The 21,793-nt window shown below is 32.5% G+C and overlaps 1 protein-coding gene across 5 annotated transcripts; it reads left to right on the forward strand.

Annotated features, from left to right (window-relative positions):
• Positions 1-1,758: 1,758 nt before the first annotated feature.
• On the forward strand, positions 1,759-3,872 carry LOC122304305 (protein ELF4-LIKE 3-like). 5 transcript variants are annotated; one of them, XM_043116489.1, is made up of 3 exons: positions 1,759-1,994; positions 2,681-2,716; positions 3,165-3,872. In XM_043116489.1, the coding sequence occupies exon 3, from the start codon at positions 3,207-3,209 to the stop codon at positions 3,549-3,551; it is 345 nt and encodes a 114-aa protein (XP_042972423.1). In that variant the 5' UTR covers positions 1,759-1,994; positions 2,681-2,716; positions 3,165-3,206; the 3' UTR covers positions 3,552-3,872. The 5 variants fall into 5 exon arrangements, with proteins under 5 accessions (XP_042972423.1, XP_042972421.1, XP_042972422.1 ...); XM_043116487.1 differs by having other exon boundaries at positions 1,760-1,994; positions 3,168-3,872; XM_043116488.1 differs by lacking the exon at positions 2,681-2,716 and having other exon boundaries at positions 1,760-1,994.
• Positions 3,873-21,793: the final 17,921 nt, after the last annotated feature.

Consider the following 21,793-nt stretch of genomic DNA (forward strand, 5'->3'; position numbering starts at 1 on the left):
TTTTTTAAAAAATTACACAACCCACTAACTATTATAAATATCATTTTTCTACTGATAGTTGAGAAATTCGTAAATGACCAGCCTGGGAGTATGTTGCAGAACGAATCAGCAGGTTCCGGAGAGATCTGGATAACCTCGGACCCGAAGCTGTAGATTTTCCAAGCCTCCTTCGACACGCGTCACTACTTTATTGGAGGAGAAAGTTACTTTTGTTGGATTTTGAATTTATTTTTATCCATAAATGAAAGCACTGACTTGACTTGACTTCTCACCAATTCTTTCCCAACACGAAGCCACCATCTTACTATTTAATTATGTCAATAAAATATGTTTTGCATTGCCAAATTGAGGTATTATATATCTCCGGGAAAAATATAGGCGATCGGCCCTCCTGATATTTTAAAAATAAATAAATAAATAAATATAAATTTTATATTAAAAAAATTAACTTTTTTTATAATAAATCTCACATTTTTTTAAAATAATCGCTGATATATTTTACGACTATATATAAGATTAGTCTAATAAAAAATCTTCGATGTCATTACAAGATTTTTTGTTCTTGGAGTTTTAATGAACTTGCACATTGTTAATTTTTTTTTTTTTAAAAAAAAATCGATAATATATGTCTTACGCTAGAAATCGGATCATTATAAGAAAATAAAGTTATTTTTTTCTCTCTAATTTGTATCTTAAAAATCATATACTTGTAAAATATATATCCAGAACTCACGTCATGTTTTAAGTTTTTAATAATTTTTACATAAACGTCAAGATATCAGGCTCTCATATGTCCACATAAATATCAAAATAATTTCTGAATAAATGTTAAGATATCTTGCTCTCAGATATCGACATAAATGTTAAATGTCAAAATAATTTCTACGTAAAGGTCGAGGTAATACGCATAGATAAAATAAATGCTTTTGTTTATGTAATATTTTTTTCATAAGAGAATAAACATATTTATTTGCCTTCCACCTACCATTATGGTAACTATTTTTTTAGACACCATCATAATAATTATCAAAAGTATTAGGTCTCGTTTGATTATGTAATTTGGATGAGATAAAATAAAAAATAATATTATATATAATTACTTTTTACATATTATTTAAATATTTTATTAATGTGATTAGCTGTATTAATTTTTTTAATATTCAACTAATTACATAATTAGAATACTCAAAAAGGTACATAAAAATATCTATATATCGAGTTTTTTAAAATAAAATAATTTATTAAAAATTAAATAAAATATTATTATAATATTATTTTTATTTTAAAATTTAAAAAAATTAAATTTTTTATTACATTTTATATAAAAATTTAAAAAAATTATAATAATTGTATAAAATAAAACCCATTTTCCAAAAGGCTACTGTAGAATTTTGACAACAAAAAGAAGAGTAACAACGAAAAAGAAAAATCATGGAAAAGTTTGTCTTCCCATGGAAGAGAGTTTGAGTGAATGCAAAGCTCTTCATTTCACAAAATTATAGGAAATCCGGGAAGTGGGGTCCTTGTCGTGATGTCAAATACATCACCAATCACATGCCACGTGTCCAGAAATCAAAATCATCTTGAGAAGACATGGCTAGCTTTGGATCTGAGCAAAAGACACAGAGCAGTTCCCAGACTGGATCAAATCGAATAACGAAAACAAAAACATTAAAAATTAAGAAAATAAAACATTAATAATTACGAAATAACAGGTGGGATTGAGAATGGTTCATAGAATAGAGCTAAAAATATAATATTTTAGACACACACAAGAGGGGTCCGAGCGTGACTGTCAAATCTAACATATTCTTCCTCCCCCTCTCTATCTCTCTCTCTCTCAAGACTACAACTTTCTCTGTGAATTCAGAGGGGCCTCGTTCCGGAGATTCGATCCAATCTGCGACCTTTTTCCACTGCTTCTCGGGAATCCCTCTTCTTCCTCTTTCAATCTGTGTCTTCTCCAAGAATATATAATGTTTCAGATTTTCAAGGTACGAAAATATCATTATAAATATATATTTTTGGAGAACATTTTGGGATAAAAAAAAATACCCATAAATATCTTCGTCTTCCTCGTCTTTCCTTCTTGTGCTAGTTCACTGTCCTTGTTTTTATTTTTGACTTCTTTTCAGCTCTTGGATTGATGGGTTTTGTGAATTTTCTTCTGCAAAAGCATTGAACTTTTCTCTCAGCTTTCGGTCTTTATGTTTTGAATTTTGCGTGAAAATATATATTTGTGAATATATCATATGATTTATTTTTCCAAAAGCGATATTGCGTCTGGGATTTTGTCTTCTAAATGTTTTTGGGCATTATATTTATATTAAGAGTTTCTGCTTCTTGTGTTTCGGAGTAATGGCTTTATTGCTGCTCCAGGAATTCATCATGCTTCTGCACCTGTAAGATATCGTGTACCGTTTGAACGTATGAAATTCCCAATTTGGTCATTGTTTTCTGGTATTCCTGAATTTCAGATAATACCCATTTGGATTATCTAAGGTCTTTTGTTAGTTTAAGCTCTTTTGCAACATTTTGGACCTTTTTAAATATATATTTTTTTAGTCGTATTTTTCTGGTTTTGTAATTTTGCTTGTAAAGATTAATAATGCTGTCTGTGAGCAGTATTCCCTCGTGGGCTCATCTTCTCTGCATCATTTGACTGAGTTTTTCCTTTTAGGTATTTGACGTTCTCTTTTGGGGCTCTGAGATTTAGGTGGGTATTTTCTGAGTACATGAAAAAAGGTTCCCTTCTATGGAAATGAGATCTGCTTTTGCACATCTCATAAAAAATAATAATGATAAAAATAGTAATAATAATAATAGTAATAATATTAATAATTCATGGTAGTTATATGATCCCTTGTTAAAGGAACCATCCATGGAGGTCATGATTCCTTGCACAGACCTTGTCTTATATGCAGCAGATGAAATGTCTTAAAAATGCTAAACCTTCTCATGTTTTGTCTGGGGATTCTGGTTATGTCACTGTTCAAGCATGTACAGGTAAGAAGATATGATTATGGGTATTTATAGAAATGAATATATTTATATAATTTAATGATAATAAAAAAAAAGACTGTCTCAGCTTTTGTTCCTTCTGACCGCATCATCATCTTATTCATCTTTTTCGTCTTCTTTTTCTTTCGTTTCGGTGGTTGAAGCAGGACTGGTTTTGATTTGATAGAATTCAGACTCTATAAAGAATGGAGGGTGACACATTTTCAGGACTTGGTAATGGCACCCAGATCGATGGGAAGATCTTTCAGACATTTCAGAAGAGTTTTGTTCAAGTCCAGAACATCTTGGATCAGAACAGGCTTCTCATCAATGAAATAAACCAGAATCACGAGTCTAAAATCCCTGACAACCTCAGCAGGAATGTGGGTCTAATCAGGGAGCTCAACAACAATATCAGGAGAGTGGTTGACCTCTATGCAGACCTTTCTACTTCCTTCACCAAATCCGTGGAAGCTTCCTCTGAGGGAGATTCTACGGGGGCTTTGAGATCAGATGGCAAAGCTGGGCATAAGCGAAATAGGCCTGCATAGAGACTCTCCTCTCCTCTCCTCTCCTTTCCTCGAAATTCTTTTGCATGGTGGAAAACAAAAGATTTCCACAATTTATGCTGTGGTGTTAGAGCATGAATATGATAATTAGGGTCTGTAACTCGATCTCTATTGTATCAGTGAATGATTCTCTAGTTCTTCGCTTAACATTTGGTATAAAAAATAATAATTTTTTGGGAGTTCTCGATCTGCCTCATTGTAACTCAGTGTAGCTCTGGATCTAATTGCAAAGTATCTATACTTTGGTATACTGCTGCTGCTGTTCTTAGTAACGAGTAATAAAACTATTCTTTTTCTTTTTCATTCTTCTCTCAATTTCTTCTCCTCCCAACCAACCCATTTTTCTAGCTTATGGATTTAACAACAGTGTTTTATCTGTTGTTTGTATATACAATCTTATTCTTGCAAACATTTGTACAATTTCTTGAGTTCCTTTAAAAAGATACTAAAGAGGTTCTAACTCATTACCTTTTTGTGTTTGTCAAAAAGACTGAAATCTACAATGAATCTTTACAAATTTCCTCAATATCGTCTGTATTTTTTCTCCTGAAATATTGTCAACTGTTTTTGATAAAGACTCATCCATGATACCCTTTTATCACTTTTTTTCTAGAGCTTAGCCAATGGAAATTGAAGGGAAGAATTTCGGATACCGTGTTTCTAGTTAGCAAGTCATTTTTTTTTTTTTCCTGTTTTTGCTCCTTCCCTCTCTCCTTGCAAAGGAACAACTGTTTATGATTTTTTTTGTTCAAATGTTTTGGGAGAAGTGAGCACGCATACATTTGCTGTGAAGATGCTCTGAAAGAATTGAAAAAAAAGCAGCTTTAGATGATCTTTTTAGTTCCCAATCACACCCACCACAAGAACAGAATCTCAGATGAGAGATGATAAGGTTTTGACCAATATTTTATTTCTATTGTAGCCAATGACAATCCCTCATATGGTACTGCTAAGGAAATAAAAGTATTCTGTAGATAGTTTTAAAGCTACACACTTACTACAGTTCCTTGAGACAGAGATAAATGTATAAACAGTAACACCCAACAGCATGACAAGGGACCCCAAAAAACCTCCTTTTTGGGAGATGGAACTGAGCTTCTCCATGCTTATCCCTTTACATAGGTGCTTTTCTCTCTTTTTATTTTTCCTTTGCAATTTTTCTCCTGCCTTTTTATTCTATTTATGCAATAAATATCCTTTATGACTACCCTTCAAGTTGATGATTCCCTCAGCATCTCTCTTTTTCCCTGATTGAGTACATGTCTTTTCTGGTGGACCCCAGGGTCCAGCAACCCTAATTTTCCTGATCTATGGAGAAAGACCCCACACGAGTGATTGCCGCAAATGGTCACCTTTCTGGGTCTAGATTTTGAATCACAATGGTGGGGGTATTACTTGATCTTTTTTTTTTTTTGAAAGGTGGTATTACTTGATCTACACATTGCTCCAGAGTGCTTATTATTTATCTGTTGTGATCTTAAGGCCCTCCAGAAATAAAATGGCTCCACTGCTTTCGGAAGTTGTTGTAAAATTAAGGACATTGTTACCAATGATGGTGACTATAGACTGATTGAAGCATCCGTGTATGGTAATTTTATAAAAAAATGTATTTATCGTCTATTTTTTAATTATTTTCTTATCATCTTATAAATATTTTGAGATTATCTCACATCAGTTGTAGAAGGAGCTGATGGCCACTTTCTAAATGTGAAGGAAAACCTCATCTCTTGACGTAGTTTTTGGGGTTGAGAGAGGATCAAGACCACCCCAACACTGGTATTAGAGCCCATGTTTACCAACAGTCCGTGAGAAAAATGAGTTGTTGCTGCTCTAACTCAGGCCTGATGTGTAAGGGGAAGATTGTTGGAGTTGTCTCACATCGGTTATAGAAAGGGCTAATGGTCACTTTATGAGTTTAAGGGAAAACCTCATCTCTTTATTTAGCTTTTTAGGAGTTGAGAGAGGCCCAAGACCATCCAACAAAATAGGCATTAGATGATAGGTTCACAAATGAAATATAATAAGTAGCATCCAATCATCTAATGCTACATCATGAAATGATAAAAAAATAGATGATAAGTAATATTACTCATTTTTATTTAAAAATAAATCAATATTAATCATCAATGACACTTCATGAATATGAGATATATAAGAGTAATTTAGTAAAAATTAATGATAACTTGGAATTAACATAATGCAATTTTCCAGATTCAAATTTCTGAAACTATTGTTTCCTAGGCAAAGTGAAAAAGGATATGCAAAAACAACTAAGAATCCTTTCAAAATAATTAAGTTCCTTAATAGAGTTTGGTCATGAAAGGAATTAATTAGGAGGTAGCTAGAAATATCTGATTTGGTTGACAATGAATGATATTGAGATGAAAGTCCATGATTGAACAAAGTATGGTTAGATTGGGCTGCAAAGAAAACTCGTCACCCTCTTTTTCAAAATGCTCTCAACCAATCTAGCTAATTCCTTCCTCAAATGGCAGCTCACCCGATTGGCTTCTTATCTCTTAACACAACTACTCTTTGGAAATATAATTGTTCTCATACTATTTCGTTAATATTCACAAACAGTTTACTACTATTAACAAATTATTTTATTAATATTTACAAACTATTTCATTACTACTCACAACTGATATGAGATACTCTTAGGCTGTATTTGGGAGTTTAGACCATCTCAAACTATTTCGTTGTTATTCACTATTATTCATAAACTATTTTACTACTATTTACAGATGATCCGAAATATTATTAGCATCCAAACGTACCCTTAGCATCCAGACAAAGCAATTTCCTCCTCCCAGAACTTCTCCCTTCTCTCCCTAGCTTTTATTTCTTCTATTTTCTTACCTGAGTGTCACTCTGGTCTCAGGAAGAACGCATACACAATTACACAAGTTGATGTGGTATTGCTATCTATAATCATGTGAAAGTAACACACAATCATTTTTAATATTTATAAACATAAAATTTAAATCAAATTTTTATTTTATTGAAATTACTATTTATGATGACGTGACACTTCCATATGTCAAAACCCGGTACTACAACATCACTCTACATAGTACTCATGATCACATGGTACTATTGTGTTATTACATGTAGGGATGCCAGATCAATATGTGCTATGTATCTATATTTATCGGTTTGTTTTCACAAATTATCTCAAAATATCTTATATCAATATATTTCATCATTATAATTTTTTTAAATTTTCATATAAAATAAAATAAACAATTCAACTTTTTCAAATCTTAAAATAAGAATAATATTAAAAAAATATGCTAACAATATTTTATTCAACTTTCAACTTTAATTTTAACTCATCTCATCTTATATGTGAAAACAAATAAGGCAAACTTACTTTTGTTCCCCTTTTGACATTAATCTTTGAAGTCTAGATAAAGAAACAATGCATGTCCCATTGATAAAGCTAAAAATGGTAACCTTATACTCTGATCTTCCAATTAAGAGCAATCTTTGTCTACTAATTTTCACTCGTGCATGATCACATATGACCATTACCCATTAAACGAAATTGAGAGTCATTTCACCAAAACGGAACCAATTCTTCATATATAATAATCTAATTAGTATATATATAGATTGATATTATGTGTGACTAAAATGTCGTTGCTTCTGATTTTTTGAACCAAAACGTAAAGAAATTTTATTTTGCTCCTGTATCAACTAACCTAGCTAGGGCTTAAGTTGGGTTGCATGTGGAGTCGGGTTTGTGAGCAGAAAAGGCGCAGACAGAAAGTTCGCTTGACTATCGCTCGACCTAATGCTTGAGTGAAGTTCAACCTGTGAGTTTACTCGCTTGACAGTGGGCTCGAGCAAAGGACAAACAAAGAGTTCGCTTTTGCTCAAACCATGAGTTCACTCGAAGTGCGCTCAACAATGGGCTCGAGGCACTAACCTTAGTGTTCATTTGAGCAACACTCGACAAACCGCTCGAGTCAATGTTCAATTGGCTATTTGCTTGAGGTGCACTCGACACCCGCTCGAGCAAAGAAACCAATTGTTTATGGTTTCCATTGTTGTTTTCACTCTATATATATATATATGTAATGTTTGTTTTTTTGTGAGTACGTTTAACAAATCAAAGTGAACAAAAGAGGCAAAGGTGTGAGAGCATATTGAGAGGGTAAAAAAGCCCTAGAGAGTGAGAGTTGAGATTATGTGATGAGAGTGATACTCTTGTAACTCACTATGTGTGATTGTAATCTCATATGGAATAAAATCACTTGTAGTTCTATGAATATAGGCATGTTTCTGAACAACGTTAATTTTATGTCGTATGATTGTTACTTTTATTTGTTTGTCATCATTGATTTCACAACAACTGGTATCAAGAGCCAAGGTTTGGGTATGAGGGAGAATGATGACTGGAGACAAAATGAAAGCACTTAGGATCAAGAATTTTGATGAAACTGACTACAGGTACTAGAGAATTATCTCTACGGGTAGAGGCTCCACCTTCCTCTGTTGGGATTGAAGCCAGAGAGTATGAATGATGCTGAGTGAAGTTTGTTGGATCGATAGTTTCTGGAGGTTATTTGGTTGACCTTGTCTAGATCAGTGGCGTACAACGTTATCAAGGAAATAACCACAACAAATCTCATGGTGGCTCTATTTGGTATGTATGAAAAGTTGTCGGCAAATAACAAGGTGCATCTAATGAAAAAGTTGTTCAATCTGAAGATGTCAGAAGGTATGTCTATATTCCAACACTTGAATGAATTTCATACAATCACAAATCAATTGTTTTCTGTAGAGATTGAGTTTGATGATAAGATCAGAGCATTAATTCTATTGGCATCATTGCCAAATAGTTGGGAGGTCATGAGGATGGTGGTTAGTATTTTAGTCGACAAGATGAAACTACATTAAGATGACGTACGTGATATTATTCTATTGGCCATGGACATTGACTATCGAGATAGGAGACATGACAAGCCAAGCTCCAAGAACAGGGGCATGAGTAAGATGAGATATGGGCAATAGATCACTAGCTGGAGTTGTGGCAAGCCGAGCCACATCAAGAGAGACTACCAGAATCAAGAAAGTACTAATGATGACGTTGTGAACATAGTGGCTAAAGAAATACAAGACGCTCTAATTCTTGCAGTGCACAATTTGTTTAACGATTGGGTATTGGATTCAGGGACTTTGTTCCATAGCACCTCACATCAAGAGATCTTACAGAACTATGTTACTGGTGATTGTGGGAAGATGTCCACAGCTCATGGAAAGACACTAGATGTGGTGGGAGTGGACGATGTGCACATTGTACTTCCAAATAGGGGTGTGTGGGCTCTATGGGAAAGCTGAAGAGAAGCTTGATCTCTATGGGAAAGCTCAACGACAGCAGTCATACTGTAGCGTTTTTTGGAGGAGCATAAAAGGTCATAAAGGGTGCGCTAGTCTTGGTGTGTGGTAATAGATCTAACACTTTGTATTTGACATCAAGGTCTAGTAATGTGCAGGAAAATACAAGAGTGCAAAAGAGTAGGATTGGTCATGCGAATTAGATGGGAAAGCAAAAAGGAGTTAGTTTTGTTGTTCCTCATGTAAGCCTGGGGAAATCTCTCAAGACCACAATGCCGAGCAAATGTATAAGACATGGGAGCAGAGCGTCTAGTGTTCCAGAAACGTCTACACCTACAGTTGCTAGGATGACCAAACCTCCATGGTGAACACTTACCTTGAATTATATCTTGCTAACAAAAGGTGGTGAGCCACAGAAGAATAAGAAAATCTTATGAGACGGGAGATCTAGCAAGTGGAAATTAGCTAAGGTTGCCAAGGTCGAATTGAGACCAGATATTTTTAGTGTAGTGAGAGTTGTGAGTTACCTAGTGAATTTGCTGACTGAGGGCGATGCACATGAGAGACTGAAGTCAAGCTAGACTTTAGTGCATCTTCTGGCTTGAAGATGAGAGCTGTGAGTTGCAGAGGTGATAGGGCTTGTTCTGGAAATTGTGGTTAGCATGTAGAGAACCAGTCTCCAAGAAGGTTATTGTTGAGTTGTATTTGGAGCTTGGTTTGTGAGCAGAAAAGGCATAAACAGAAAGTTCGCTAGACTATCGTTTGACCTAGTACTGGAGTGAAGCTTAACTCGTGCGTTCGCTCAAGGTGCACTAGACAGTGGGCTAAAGTGAAAGTTTGACAGATTGTTCGCTCCAGGCTTGCTAGACAATGGGCTTGAGTGAAGGACAAACATAGAGTTCGCTTGATTGTCACTCAACCGGTGAGTTCGCTAGAGGTACTCTCGACAGTGTGCTCGAGTGAAGTACTAACCCTAGTATTTGTTCGATTGGTTATTCGCTTGAGCGAAGGACAAAGTTTTGCCATTTTGGATATATATACACTAACCCTATAAATATATATATATATGTAATGTTTGTCTGTTTGTAAATATGCTCAACAAATTAGAGTGAACAAAAGAGACAAAGGTATGAGAGCAAATTGAGAGAGTGAAAAAAATCCTAGAGAGTAAGAGTTGAGATTGTGTGAGAAGAGTTATACTCTAATAACTCACTAAATGTGATTGTAATCTCCTATGTAATAAAGTTCCCTCCAACTCTGTGGACTTAGGCACTTTACCAAACCAAGTTAATTTTGTATCGTGTGATTGTTGCTTTTATTTATTTGTCATCATTGATTTCATAATAGCTTATTTATTCTTCAGTTTCTGCATTTCCAGTGATCTTATTTGTTCCCCAGCTCCGTTTGCATGCCAAATGAAATTTGTGGAGCCAACTAAGCATAATTAAGGTCAAGATTGGCTAGTTATCACCCCCAGCCCACCCCAGCACGATTTCAGTCAATGACAAAAAAGGGTTTCTTCTCCTTCTGTTCGATCTTGGTTTTAACACTAGAATAAACCGTTTGTACCCTCGTACTCATTGAAATATATTTTTCAACTTGTTTTTTAGTTTCAAAACTTCTGATTTGTTGCACTTTTTCGAACTCAACTGCTATCTGTCAATGTCGATCCAACTGGTTTGGCTATCCGTTAATGCGATAGGTGCCACTAGCACACTTGGATCGACATGCGCGGTCCACGAGTCAGCACAAACTCACACCCTTCGCCTAGTTACTAGGAGATGCTTTGACATGTTTTCTCCCTTCTTTGAAAAATCATCATTGAAATTATCTATTTTGTTGAAAGTAATCATTTAGTTTTGCCTATTATTAGGTACAAAATAAATTAGATTCAACTCACTGTGCGATTATTATTAAAGGCAATAAGGAGAGAAAAAAAAAAAGGAAGAGAAGGAAGAGACAAGAATGAAACAAGTGGAAGCAAGAGAAATCAAGTCAGGTACACAATGGGGAAATGTGGCAGAGACATAAAACTAACAAGATATCAGCCATTCTCATGAAGCCTCAATGAAAGGAGATTTTCCTAAAGACTACAAAATCTCCAAGGTTTTCTTCTGTCTTCCTCTTGGGAGTTTCGAAGATATCATCTTCCTACTCTAGGCAAGAAGGTCTTCAACCTTCATTGTACTGAGAGAGGCGTGAAGCCATGAGAGATTGCACAGGTCATCAAGTATAGTAGATTTTCTTCAAACATCCTATAGTAGTAAACTTTATGTTGAATCACATAAATCTATGTATCTCTCTTATTTATATTTTATTTATTATTTACTTTCATGAATGAATGTAAGGACACTATACCAACACTCAAACCACTATCATAAGCCGGTCAATTGCAACATTAGCTCTTCTTCCTTCTAGGCCTGAATCAAAAGAGTAATGTTACATACAGTCAATGAGTATACAAGTATTGTGCAGTTGCTTTGAAAAATAATATGGTGCACTACTAAAAAATTAATTTTTGTTTATGTGGGTCTTGTATTTATTTACTTTTTTCAAAGTGATTGTACGTCGCTTGCATATTTATTGCTGTAACTATTATTTCTCTTCTTCAAATCATTTTCTTTTTTATTTTGTATTTTATGTATTGTTTTTATGTTTAGTAGAAGTACTCCCTGTCCCTTCTTTACTAAGGATAGTTGGAAGGGAAACAAAGTCGCCAAAACAGCTGAGGAAACAAGGCTGGAATCTAATAAAGTAAACAATTAATATTACCCTACATGATGATGAAGACCTCCATATATATTTAATTTTGTTTTTATACATGCATTTATGTTGCTTTTTATCATCCAGTACTACTGCTGCAAGATGATCAGACCCAGCTGTTCCTGTACCGAGCCAAGACAAAACTAAGCATTGAAAGTACTGGCCTGGGAATCTACTTTTTTTTCTTCTTTCGTTTTGTTCCTTGCATTTCCAGCAAGTAGGCTTGGAAAAGTTCCACCCAACTCCAGTTTGCCCCTTTAAACCTATTTTAATATTTTAATAATGATTATAGTAATCGCTCCCTCAGCCTTGAAATGTCCCAATAATAGTCTACTAACTATATTAATAATGCTAATGATAATTTTAATAATTGCAAATTCAGCAAACATCTGTCTTTTTTTTTTTTTTTTTTAAATATTAACTTACATGACTTTGACATCCCTTTGTTGGGTAACCAATAATTGAACACCTTTCAAAATATAATCCACCTTCAATTTTTTATTGGACAACTTTATTGATTTTTATTTTTTTTTATTTTTTTATTTTTTAGGGTGAACATTAAGTTAAATAATTTTTTAAAAAAAAATAATATTTATAGCTGTGGTATATTTAAGTGTCGTGTAATCTTTTTAAAAAAAATGAGTATACGTAAGATCCACATAAAAATAATAATTTTTTAATTATAGATTTTTTTTAAACGATTGCGTAATGTTTATATATTTTACGACTATATCTAGTATTATTTTTTTTTAAATATTCGTATAATTTATTTTATATATTTTTAATAATCGGTAATTTGAAAGTAGGTTCCACCTTTGGGATTTTTTCAGGAAGAAGAATTGACCAATCATTGGCCATCTCGGAGTGCCCCTTGGGGTTGTTGAGTGATTAGTATCATTTATTATATTTCTTTTCTTCTTTCACATGTAAAAAGTTTTTTGTTTTTTGTTTTTTAACTATTTTCCCACACCATCAATAGTCTATCAGAAATGATTTGTACAGTCGGAAAATGCAGTCGGCGTGCAGTCGGCTGTAAAAAAAAAATTAATACGGGACCTACATGAAAAAAAAAAAAATTATTTTTATAACTTTTTATAATTCATGTAGGTCCCTCTGAATATAAAATAATTTTTTTATAATTTTTTTTTATTCATTCCGTACAGCCGACTGCACGCCGACTGCGTTTCCCGACTGTATGTAGCAAAGCCCATAGTCTATACTGTTGGGTATTGTAGCATGCAAATGTGTTATCAATTTAATTACTATTTCAATCTCACCATATATTTTGAGAAGATGAAGTTAAAAATATCGGGATAAAACTGGAAGGTATATGAATAAATAAATTCATATCCTTCAAACTTGCATTTTGTTTTGAGTATTAAATTCTACGGTCGCCCAACTTTTTATGGAGTTTTGTCCGAGCAAAGAGCATCCTAGCTCCTGTGTTTTTGTGCAATATTTGAGAAAGGCCGGAATTTGCTCCAATTACTTAGCCCCATTACAACAAAAATTCGATTTTGGGTAAAAACAAAATTATATGAAATAAAAATCATCCCAAAAAATAAGTTTTAGGGACGAAATTCCCAACAACCGACGGAAACCCAAATTCCACCACTTCTTTAAAAAAAAAAAATTGGCAATGCTATTTTATATATTTGATTATATATAATTTGTTGTTTTTTATATTTTAATGACTTTATATCTATAAAATATGTGTCTTGTAGTAAGAGTTGGATACGAATTACCATCTAAAAAAATTATATATTATATCACATACTGATCGTAATTGAGAGTGGACTCATTCCAACACCCATAAAAATTATATAAGTATTATTATCTATTTTAATTAAACATATTGAATATTTGTGACAATATTAATTATTTGTCTTATGTGTAAGAAAAAATAGTTGTCCTACATATTGAATCTGAGTCAGATTAAAATTCTTCAACAAGTGATGACATTTTTACAAGAATTTTGGGTCCACGTTCAGGATATTTGAATGGTTTGAGTCGTTGTGTCAATTGTTCTAGCTCTTCATCATCATCCAACAATACATCCAACAGCTCTAAAGCGTTACATGAAACGAGATCTAAGATCGAGGAATTAAGGACATGACAACATGAGTTAGAGGATCAAGTGGTGCAACAAGTAGATATGGAAATGCAATTGAAACAACAAGAACATCATCAAGAGGAGTTTATAAGAGAAATGCAACTTCAAATGTAGATGCTTATGTAACAATTAAGAATGCCAAGCAACTGATTGACGTTATGCATATTTTATAACTGTTTATGTACGATGAACACTACTATTTTATTTATTCAATTCGCACTTATGAGATTATTTTTATGTTTATTGAACAAATTGTAATGTATATTTTAAAATATTATGTATATGTATTTAGTTTTTCATTATTGGATAAATCAAATTCCTACTTTTCGAACGACCAACAACCATTTGAACTTAATCAGTCAAACCATTTGAATGTTCTCGAATGGTTACACAAAATATTCAAATGTTATCTGTAGTCGGTGTTCAAATATCAATCAGACACTGTTCGAACGTAACGTAATAAGCGTTTGAATGCTTATTGATGACATCAAACGTGACATCTACGCTTGAATGTCATCTCCTAGTAAATCGTTTGAATGTATCATAATCCGATCGAACATTCAACATAATGTATTCAAACATAGTTGTATGTTCAACCACTAAATTTAATGTTAAAACATTTTTCCATATCAATTCATTTGAAAGAATTTATTTTGGTCAACCACTCATGAAGTATGCATTCAGACATACTTCATAGTCGAACATAATGATTTTACCGTTCGTTCGTATATTTGGGATGAAATTTAATCATCTCAAAAAAAATCTTTCCATTCGAAAGCTATCGAACAATTTTGCTCAATTTCATCCAAAAATAAATAAATATAAATTTTCTTCCCAAAAAATCTTTCGGAATAGTTATATGATGAAATCATAATTTTTTGAGATGAAAATTTTCATCTCAAAAAACCTCAACAAAATTGATAAGAACTTTTGCCAGAGTGAATTTCTGGTAATAGATTTACCATTCTTCTCTAATTTGTCAAATTCACATGATATGACTGTTGAACCCAAGATTTCAAGTTTTGTATAATTATATATCTACACATGGATTTTGATGATAACAAATGAATTCAAAAAATAAAGAAGTATCAAACTCAAGTTGTCTACACAATGGAGTCAAGCACATCAATGAAACAAGCATGAGCAAAAAGGAAACAAGTTCACATTAAAGTCATAGAGTAATGTTGTAAATCTCTTAAAAATTTGAAATTAGGATTAAGGCTCAAAATTAATATTTTATCATAAAGCATTAAAATACATTTTTCACATGTGCATGAATTTTTTGAAAATTAAATTTGAAAATTTTGAAAGATGATTGATTGTCATCTTTCACATGTGCATGTTTTATTTGAATATTTTCAAAAATGATTGATACTTTTTTTGACTTATGCAAAAGGTAGATGATTTTGTTTGAAATATTTGAATAGTAAAATGTGCTCATTTTGTCATATGCAAAAAGTAAAAGATTAGGTTTGAATTTTTTGAAAAGTAAAGTGTGCTCCTTTTGTCATATGCTAAAAGTAAAAGATTAGGTTTGAAGTTTTTGAAAAATGAATGATGTTGTCTTTGACAATTGAAAAAGAAGAACCTTTTATTTGAATTTTTTGAAAAAGTGAATGATGTTGTTTTTGACATGTGAATCTTTTTTAATTTAAATATGAAGTCTCATACGCCTATAAATATATCATTTGAGAGCTTCACATTTACAGCATCCAGAGCATACAACATTCATTCAAAACTTTCATTCTCTCTTTTCTAAGTATTGAGCCTTAATCTTTGTTCATTTTGAGGGATATAGGTTGCGCTGTATTGTTCTTGTTTCACTCATCAAGGGGTGTTTTCTGATAACCTACCCACTATCAGCTCTTGTATCAGAAAAATAGTGTGTATAACCCTTGTACGTGTAGAAAGTATTCTACATAAGGAATAGTTGAATCACCACGTGTAAGGTGATTGCAAGTATAGAGGGTGTTCTACACGAATCCTTTGTAGCGGTATTATTCAAAGGTGTAATAGGTTTCTATATCCACCTGAATGAGGTTGAATAGTGAATTTGGAAATCCTCAAGGGATAGCTTGAGGCGAGGACGTAGGCAGTGGGGCCGAACCTCGTTAACATACTGAGTTTGCTTCTTTCTTACCCTTACTCTTTATATTTATTGTTATTTCATATTTTGTTTATATTTTATGTTATATATTTGATTTATAATTGTTATTTTTTTAATACAACTCAATTCACTCCCCCTCTTGTGTTAGTCATCTGGGCAACAATTGGTATCAGAGTTAAGAGCTCTATTATAAGATTAATTATCTTTTAAGTTAAGATCTTATGACTAACATTGCAGATACATTTGGTGAAAGTCAATCTAGCAGTCGGCCTCCACTCTTTTGTAGAGATAATTACTCATTCTGAAAAGTTAGAATGAGAATATTACTTCAAGTTCAAGGTTGAGAAATCTGGAAATGTATTGTAAATGGACCTTATATTCTAATAAAAGTGGTTGATGGAGTAAAGTTCAAAAAGGAAGAAGAAGAGTTTGATCGTGAAGACGATAGACTTTATACTTTGAATTTAACTACTATGAATTTATTATTTAATGCTCTTAATTGAAATAAGTTTAATAAAATAATGACTTGTGCTACGGTAAAAGAAATTTGGGATAACTTGGAAGTTACTTATGAATGAACCTCGCAAGTTAAGGAATCAAAAATTTATATTCTTACTCATGAATATGAAATGTTTAAGATGAATAATGATGAATCTATTTCTAGTATGCACACTCGTTTTACTAACATTATAAACAGTTTGACAGCTCTTGACAAAATTTATTCCAAGGTGGAGATAGTAAGAAAAATTCTCAACTCTCTACCAAAACGCTGGGAATCAAAAGTGACAGCGATTCTTGAAACTAGAGACCTCAAGAAGCTTGAAGTGAGTAAACTTATCGGGTCACTTATCACCCATGAGTACACATTGAAAATAGGAGAAGAAGAAGGAAAGCCAAAGAAGAGCTTAGCACTTAAAGCTGTTCCTCATGAAAGTGAAAGTGATGACGATGAGGAAAATGAAAACAAAGATGAAGAGGATGCAACGATAACAAAAAGAATTCAGAAGTTCTTAAAGAAAAATAAAACTACTCTGAGGAAATCCTTCACAAAGTTTTTTAAGAAAGATTCAGGTAAAAATGACACTTTAATTTGTTATAAATGCAATAAGCTTGGTCATATCAAGCCAGATTGTGCTCTGCTAAAAAAAAAATCGAAACAAGGGCAAGAAAGCAATGAAAGCTATATGGGATAATGATTCAAGTAGCTCAGATAATGAAGCAAGCAATGAAGAAACAATAAATATTTGTCTTATGGTTAAAGATGATATTGATGTAACAAATCTTGATAATATTGAAGATCCTTCATATGAAGAATTGCAAAATATTTTAGAAGAGGTATACAAAGAATTTGAAAAATCGGGTATCAAGTATACTGCTTTGAAAAAGAAAAATTTTTCTTTAACAAACGAAATTGATATTTTAAGAAAAGAAAGTATCATTTTGAAAGATGAAAATCTTGAGTTGAATAAGAAGAAAACTGATTTAGAAAATATTGTTGAAAACTTTACGAATAGAAAAAGAAATTTTGAAAAATCTTTTGGTAGTCAAATATGTGTTTTTGACAAGGCAGCCTTGAGATATATGTCAAAACAAAAATATAAATCTTATAAAATTTTTTTTGATAATCCTTCTACATCAAAAACCAATATTCAAAATTTTTTTCATAAAACTAATTTTGTTAAAAAAAGATATTATTATAATCATTCAAATTCTTCATATATGTCACATGCTATTTATAATTTTTGTAATAGAAATGGTCATAATTATCATACTTGTCCTATTAGAAGAAATCATACAATGACTATTAGGGTCATATGGGTACTTAAAAATCTTGTTTATTCTAATATTAATAAATAAAGGACCAAAGAACTTGGGTACCAAGAAAAATCATTTTAATTGTTTTTATAGGTATGCATGAAGTCATCCGACAAGTACAAACAAATGGTTTTTAGATAGTGGATGTTCAGATATATGACGGGAGACAAGACTAAATTCTTTGATCTTAAATCTAAAAAAGAATTACACGTGACATTTAGAGACAACTCAAAAGGGAAGATCGTGGGAATAGGTAAAATTGGTAATGAATCTTCTCTCATAATTGAAGATGTTCTACTTGTTGAAAGTCTAAAACATAATATTTTGAGCATAAGTCAATTATGTGATAAAGGATTTACAATTACTTTCAAAATGGATAAGTGCATTATTTTGAATAATCATAATTATAATATTTGTTTTATTGCTTTTAGAAGCAACAATGTTTCTATAATCGATTTTGAAGAAATTACCTCACAAGATGCAATTTGTTTTTCAGCTCAAAATGAAACTAGTTGGTTATGGCATAGAAGACTAGGTCATGCCAATATGGAACTTATTTCTAAACTTTCAAAAAATGATCTTATGAGAGGTTTAGCAAAAACATATTTTCTTAAAGACAAAATTTGTGATGCATACCAATTTAGTAAACAAACAAAAACTTTTTTTAAAATCAAGAAACATATTTCCTCTACTAGAGCATTGCAACTGATACATATGGTTCTTTTTGGACCAAATAGAGTTGCAAGTCTAGGAGGAAAATATTATGCATTTATTATTGTTGATGATTTCTCTAGATATATTTGGGTCATCTTTCTTGCAAATAAAGATGAGGCACATAATGTCTTTACCAAGTTATGCAAGAGAATTCAAAATGAAAATGGCTATACTATTTCAAGTATATGAAGTGATAAGGGAAAAGAGTTTGTTAATAAAAATATTAAAACATTTTGTGATGAAAATGGTTTTATGCATAATTTTTCTGCTTCTCGAACTCTTCAACAAAATGGGGTAGTAGAGAGAAAAAATAGATCTCTTCAACAGATGGCAAGAACAATGCTCAATGAGAATAACTTGCCTAATTATTTTTGAGCCGAAACGGTAAGTACTACATGTTATGTTATAAATAGAGTTATGCTAAGGTCTAAATTAGATAAAACCCCCTATGAGCTTTGGAATGAGAAAAACCCAAACATTGGTTACTTTCATGTATTTGGATGCAAATGTTTTATTTTGAATGACAGATAATTTATGCAAGTTTGATGCAAAATCTTATGAAAGTATTTTTCTCGCGTATTCTACTAATAGTAAAGCTTATAGAGTATTCAATAAAAAGATTTTAACTGTACAAGAATCTATGCATGTAGTATTTGATGAATCTAATTCTCCACTCTCTAAGAAATCTATTGATGAAGAAACAGGAGGTATAAATAACACGAAAAGTCTCAATTTCAACAAAAAGAACACAATAGAAGAAGTTCAACATGGAACCATCAGGAAATATTCTCAAAATTTAATACAAGATGCAACCAAACAGTGAAAATTTGTGAAAGATCATCCAGTAGAACAAATTTTGGGAGAACCTTCACGAGTTGTAAGTACTCGATCATCTCTTATAAATATTTACAATCATACTGCTTTTCTATCTCAGATTGAACCTAAAAATATTGATGATGCACTTCTTGATGAATCTTGGATTCTAGCTATGCAAGAAGAGTTGAATCAATTTGAAAGAAATGATGTTTGGACACTTGTTCCTATACCCAAAAATCATACTATTATTTGAACAAAATGAGATTTTAGAAATAAGAAAGATGAGTCCGGAGTCATTATTAGAAATAAGGCTCGACTTGTAGCCCAAAGTTTTAATCAAGAAGAAGGAATCGATTATGATGAGACATATGCACCAGTCGCAAGATTAGAAGCTATTCGAATGCTACTTGCATATGCTTGTTATAAAGATTTCAAACCTTTTCAAATGGATGTTAAAAGTGCTTTCTTAAATGGTTTTATAAATGAAGAGGTATATGTTGAGCAACTTCCAGGTTTTGAAAATCATATTTCCCCAAATCATGTTTTCAAACTCACAAAAGCACTATATGGACTTAAACAAGCTCCTAGAGCTTGGTACTAGAGACTCAGTGGTTTCTTGATTGAAAAAGGTTTTTCAAGAGGAAAAATCGACACAACTCTTTTCATTAAATATGAAAATGATGATATTATTTTGATTCAGATTTATATTAATGATATAATATTCGGTGCTACTAATGAAAATATGTGTCAAGTTTTTGCTAAGATTATGCAGGAAGAATTTGAGATGAGCATGATGGGAGAACTTACATTCTTTTTCGGATTGCAAATTAAGCAAGCAAAAAGTGGGATATTCATCAATCAATCAAAATATATTAAGGAATTACTGAAAAAGTTTGGGATGGAAAGTGCTAAGAAAATTAGAACACCAATGAGCCCATCAATTAAACTTGATCAAGATGAATCCGGTAAGTCAGTTGACTCGAAAATATATCGATGTATGATTGATAGCTTATTATATTTAACAGCCAGTAGACCAGATATTATGTTTAGTGTGTGCTTATATGCACGCTTTCAATCATCTCCAAAAGAATCACATTTAATTGCAGTTAAGCGCATTCTTAGATATCTTAGTGGTACAATTAACCTAGGGTTATGGTACCCTAAGCACACATCTTTCGATCTAATCAGCTACACAGATACAGATTATGCTGGCTGTAAAATAGATCGAAAAAACACTAGTGGAGCATGTCATTTCTTAGGTCATGCACTATTTTCCTGGTTTAATAAAAAATAAAATTTTGTTGTACTATCTACTGCTGAGACAGAATATGTTGCTGCAGGTAGTTGTCGTGCTCAAGTTCTCTACATGAAGCAACAACTTGAAGATTTTAAACTCATATATAATCATATTCCAATCAAATGTGATAATACAAGTGCTAAATCTTTCAACGAACCCAATACAACATTTTAGAACTAAGCATATTAAAATAAGATATCATTTTTTTCGAGATCATGTGCAGAAAGGCGATATAGTACTAGAGTTCACAAACACACACGATCAGTTAGTAGATATTTTCACAAAACCTTTACCAAAAGATAGATTAGGTATGATCAGAAGAGAAATAAGTATAATACATGCTATAAATATCTCTTAAAAGATAGACCAGAGTCAATAGAAATAGAGATAGATTTTTTAAATACTTTTACATAAACTTGAGATTCTTAGCCTCATGTTTGAGACGCTCATTCTCTTCATACAATATCTGTCATTCTTATCCATGGGAACGGGCAAGCGGAATGAAGAATCTAATAAAAATTTCAACTGTTTATTCTTCTGCCGAATGATTCCTTCCCTTGTGTGAGACTCTAGAACAGTTCGTTGAAGTACAACAATTTGTTCTTCAAGCTTTTCAACTTCATGATTTCTGACTTGTAGCCGTTGGGAAAAAGTAACAATAGAGGAAGAATAGCGAGTCCCAAGACTCACCAAGTCATAGATAGCATCAGAATCTGACTTATTAGCCAAATTATTATTTTCTAACTGCAACATGGCACCAATGGCAGCTGCAAAAAAGACAGGAGGTTGAGGCGCAGAATGCCTCATGGATGGATCTAGAGAAATGTTAGAAGAATGAGCCATTAAGAAAAGAATAGACGGCTTAAAACGAGAATATTGAAGGAATGCAGATGAGTTATAGAGATGAGAAAAAAACTTGATGCGGATTGAATGAACTTTAAGACTAATTTTATAGAGATAGCATAAAGAACCAGACGAGCTATCATCCAAGTCAAAGAGTAATGTGATTTTTTTTTTTCCGATCGGTGGAAATGACGATTTTTAGAAACTTGGAGCCTTCAATCTCGTTTGTCAACAACATCAGGTGATTTTTTCAAATCTCCAGCCACACTTGTCGGGTCACGGACGGATCCAATTTTTTTTCAGCTATCTACAGTGTCTACAAACCCACTATTTTCTTCAGTCCATTTACTTGTTGCGGATTCTTTTTAATGATGCCAAAAGGTGGAAAATTGTTAAACTAGAACATTAAT

Source organism: Carya illinoinensis, chromosome 3 (genome assembly GCF_018687715.1).
Source record: "Carya illinoinensis cultivar Pawnee chromosome 3, C.illinoinensisPawnee_v1, whole genome shotgun sequence".
Taxonomy (NCBI): domain Eukaryota; kingdom Viridiplantae; phylum Streptophyta; class Magnoliopsida; order Fagales; family Juglandaceae; genus Carya; species Carya illinoinensis.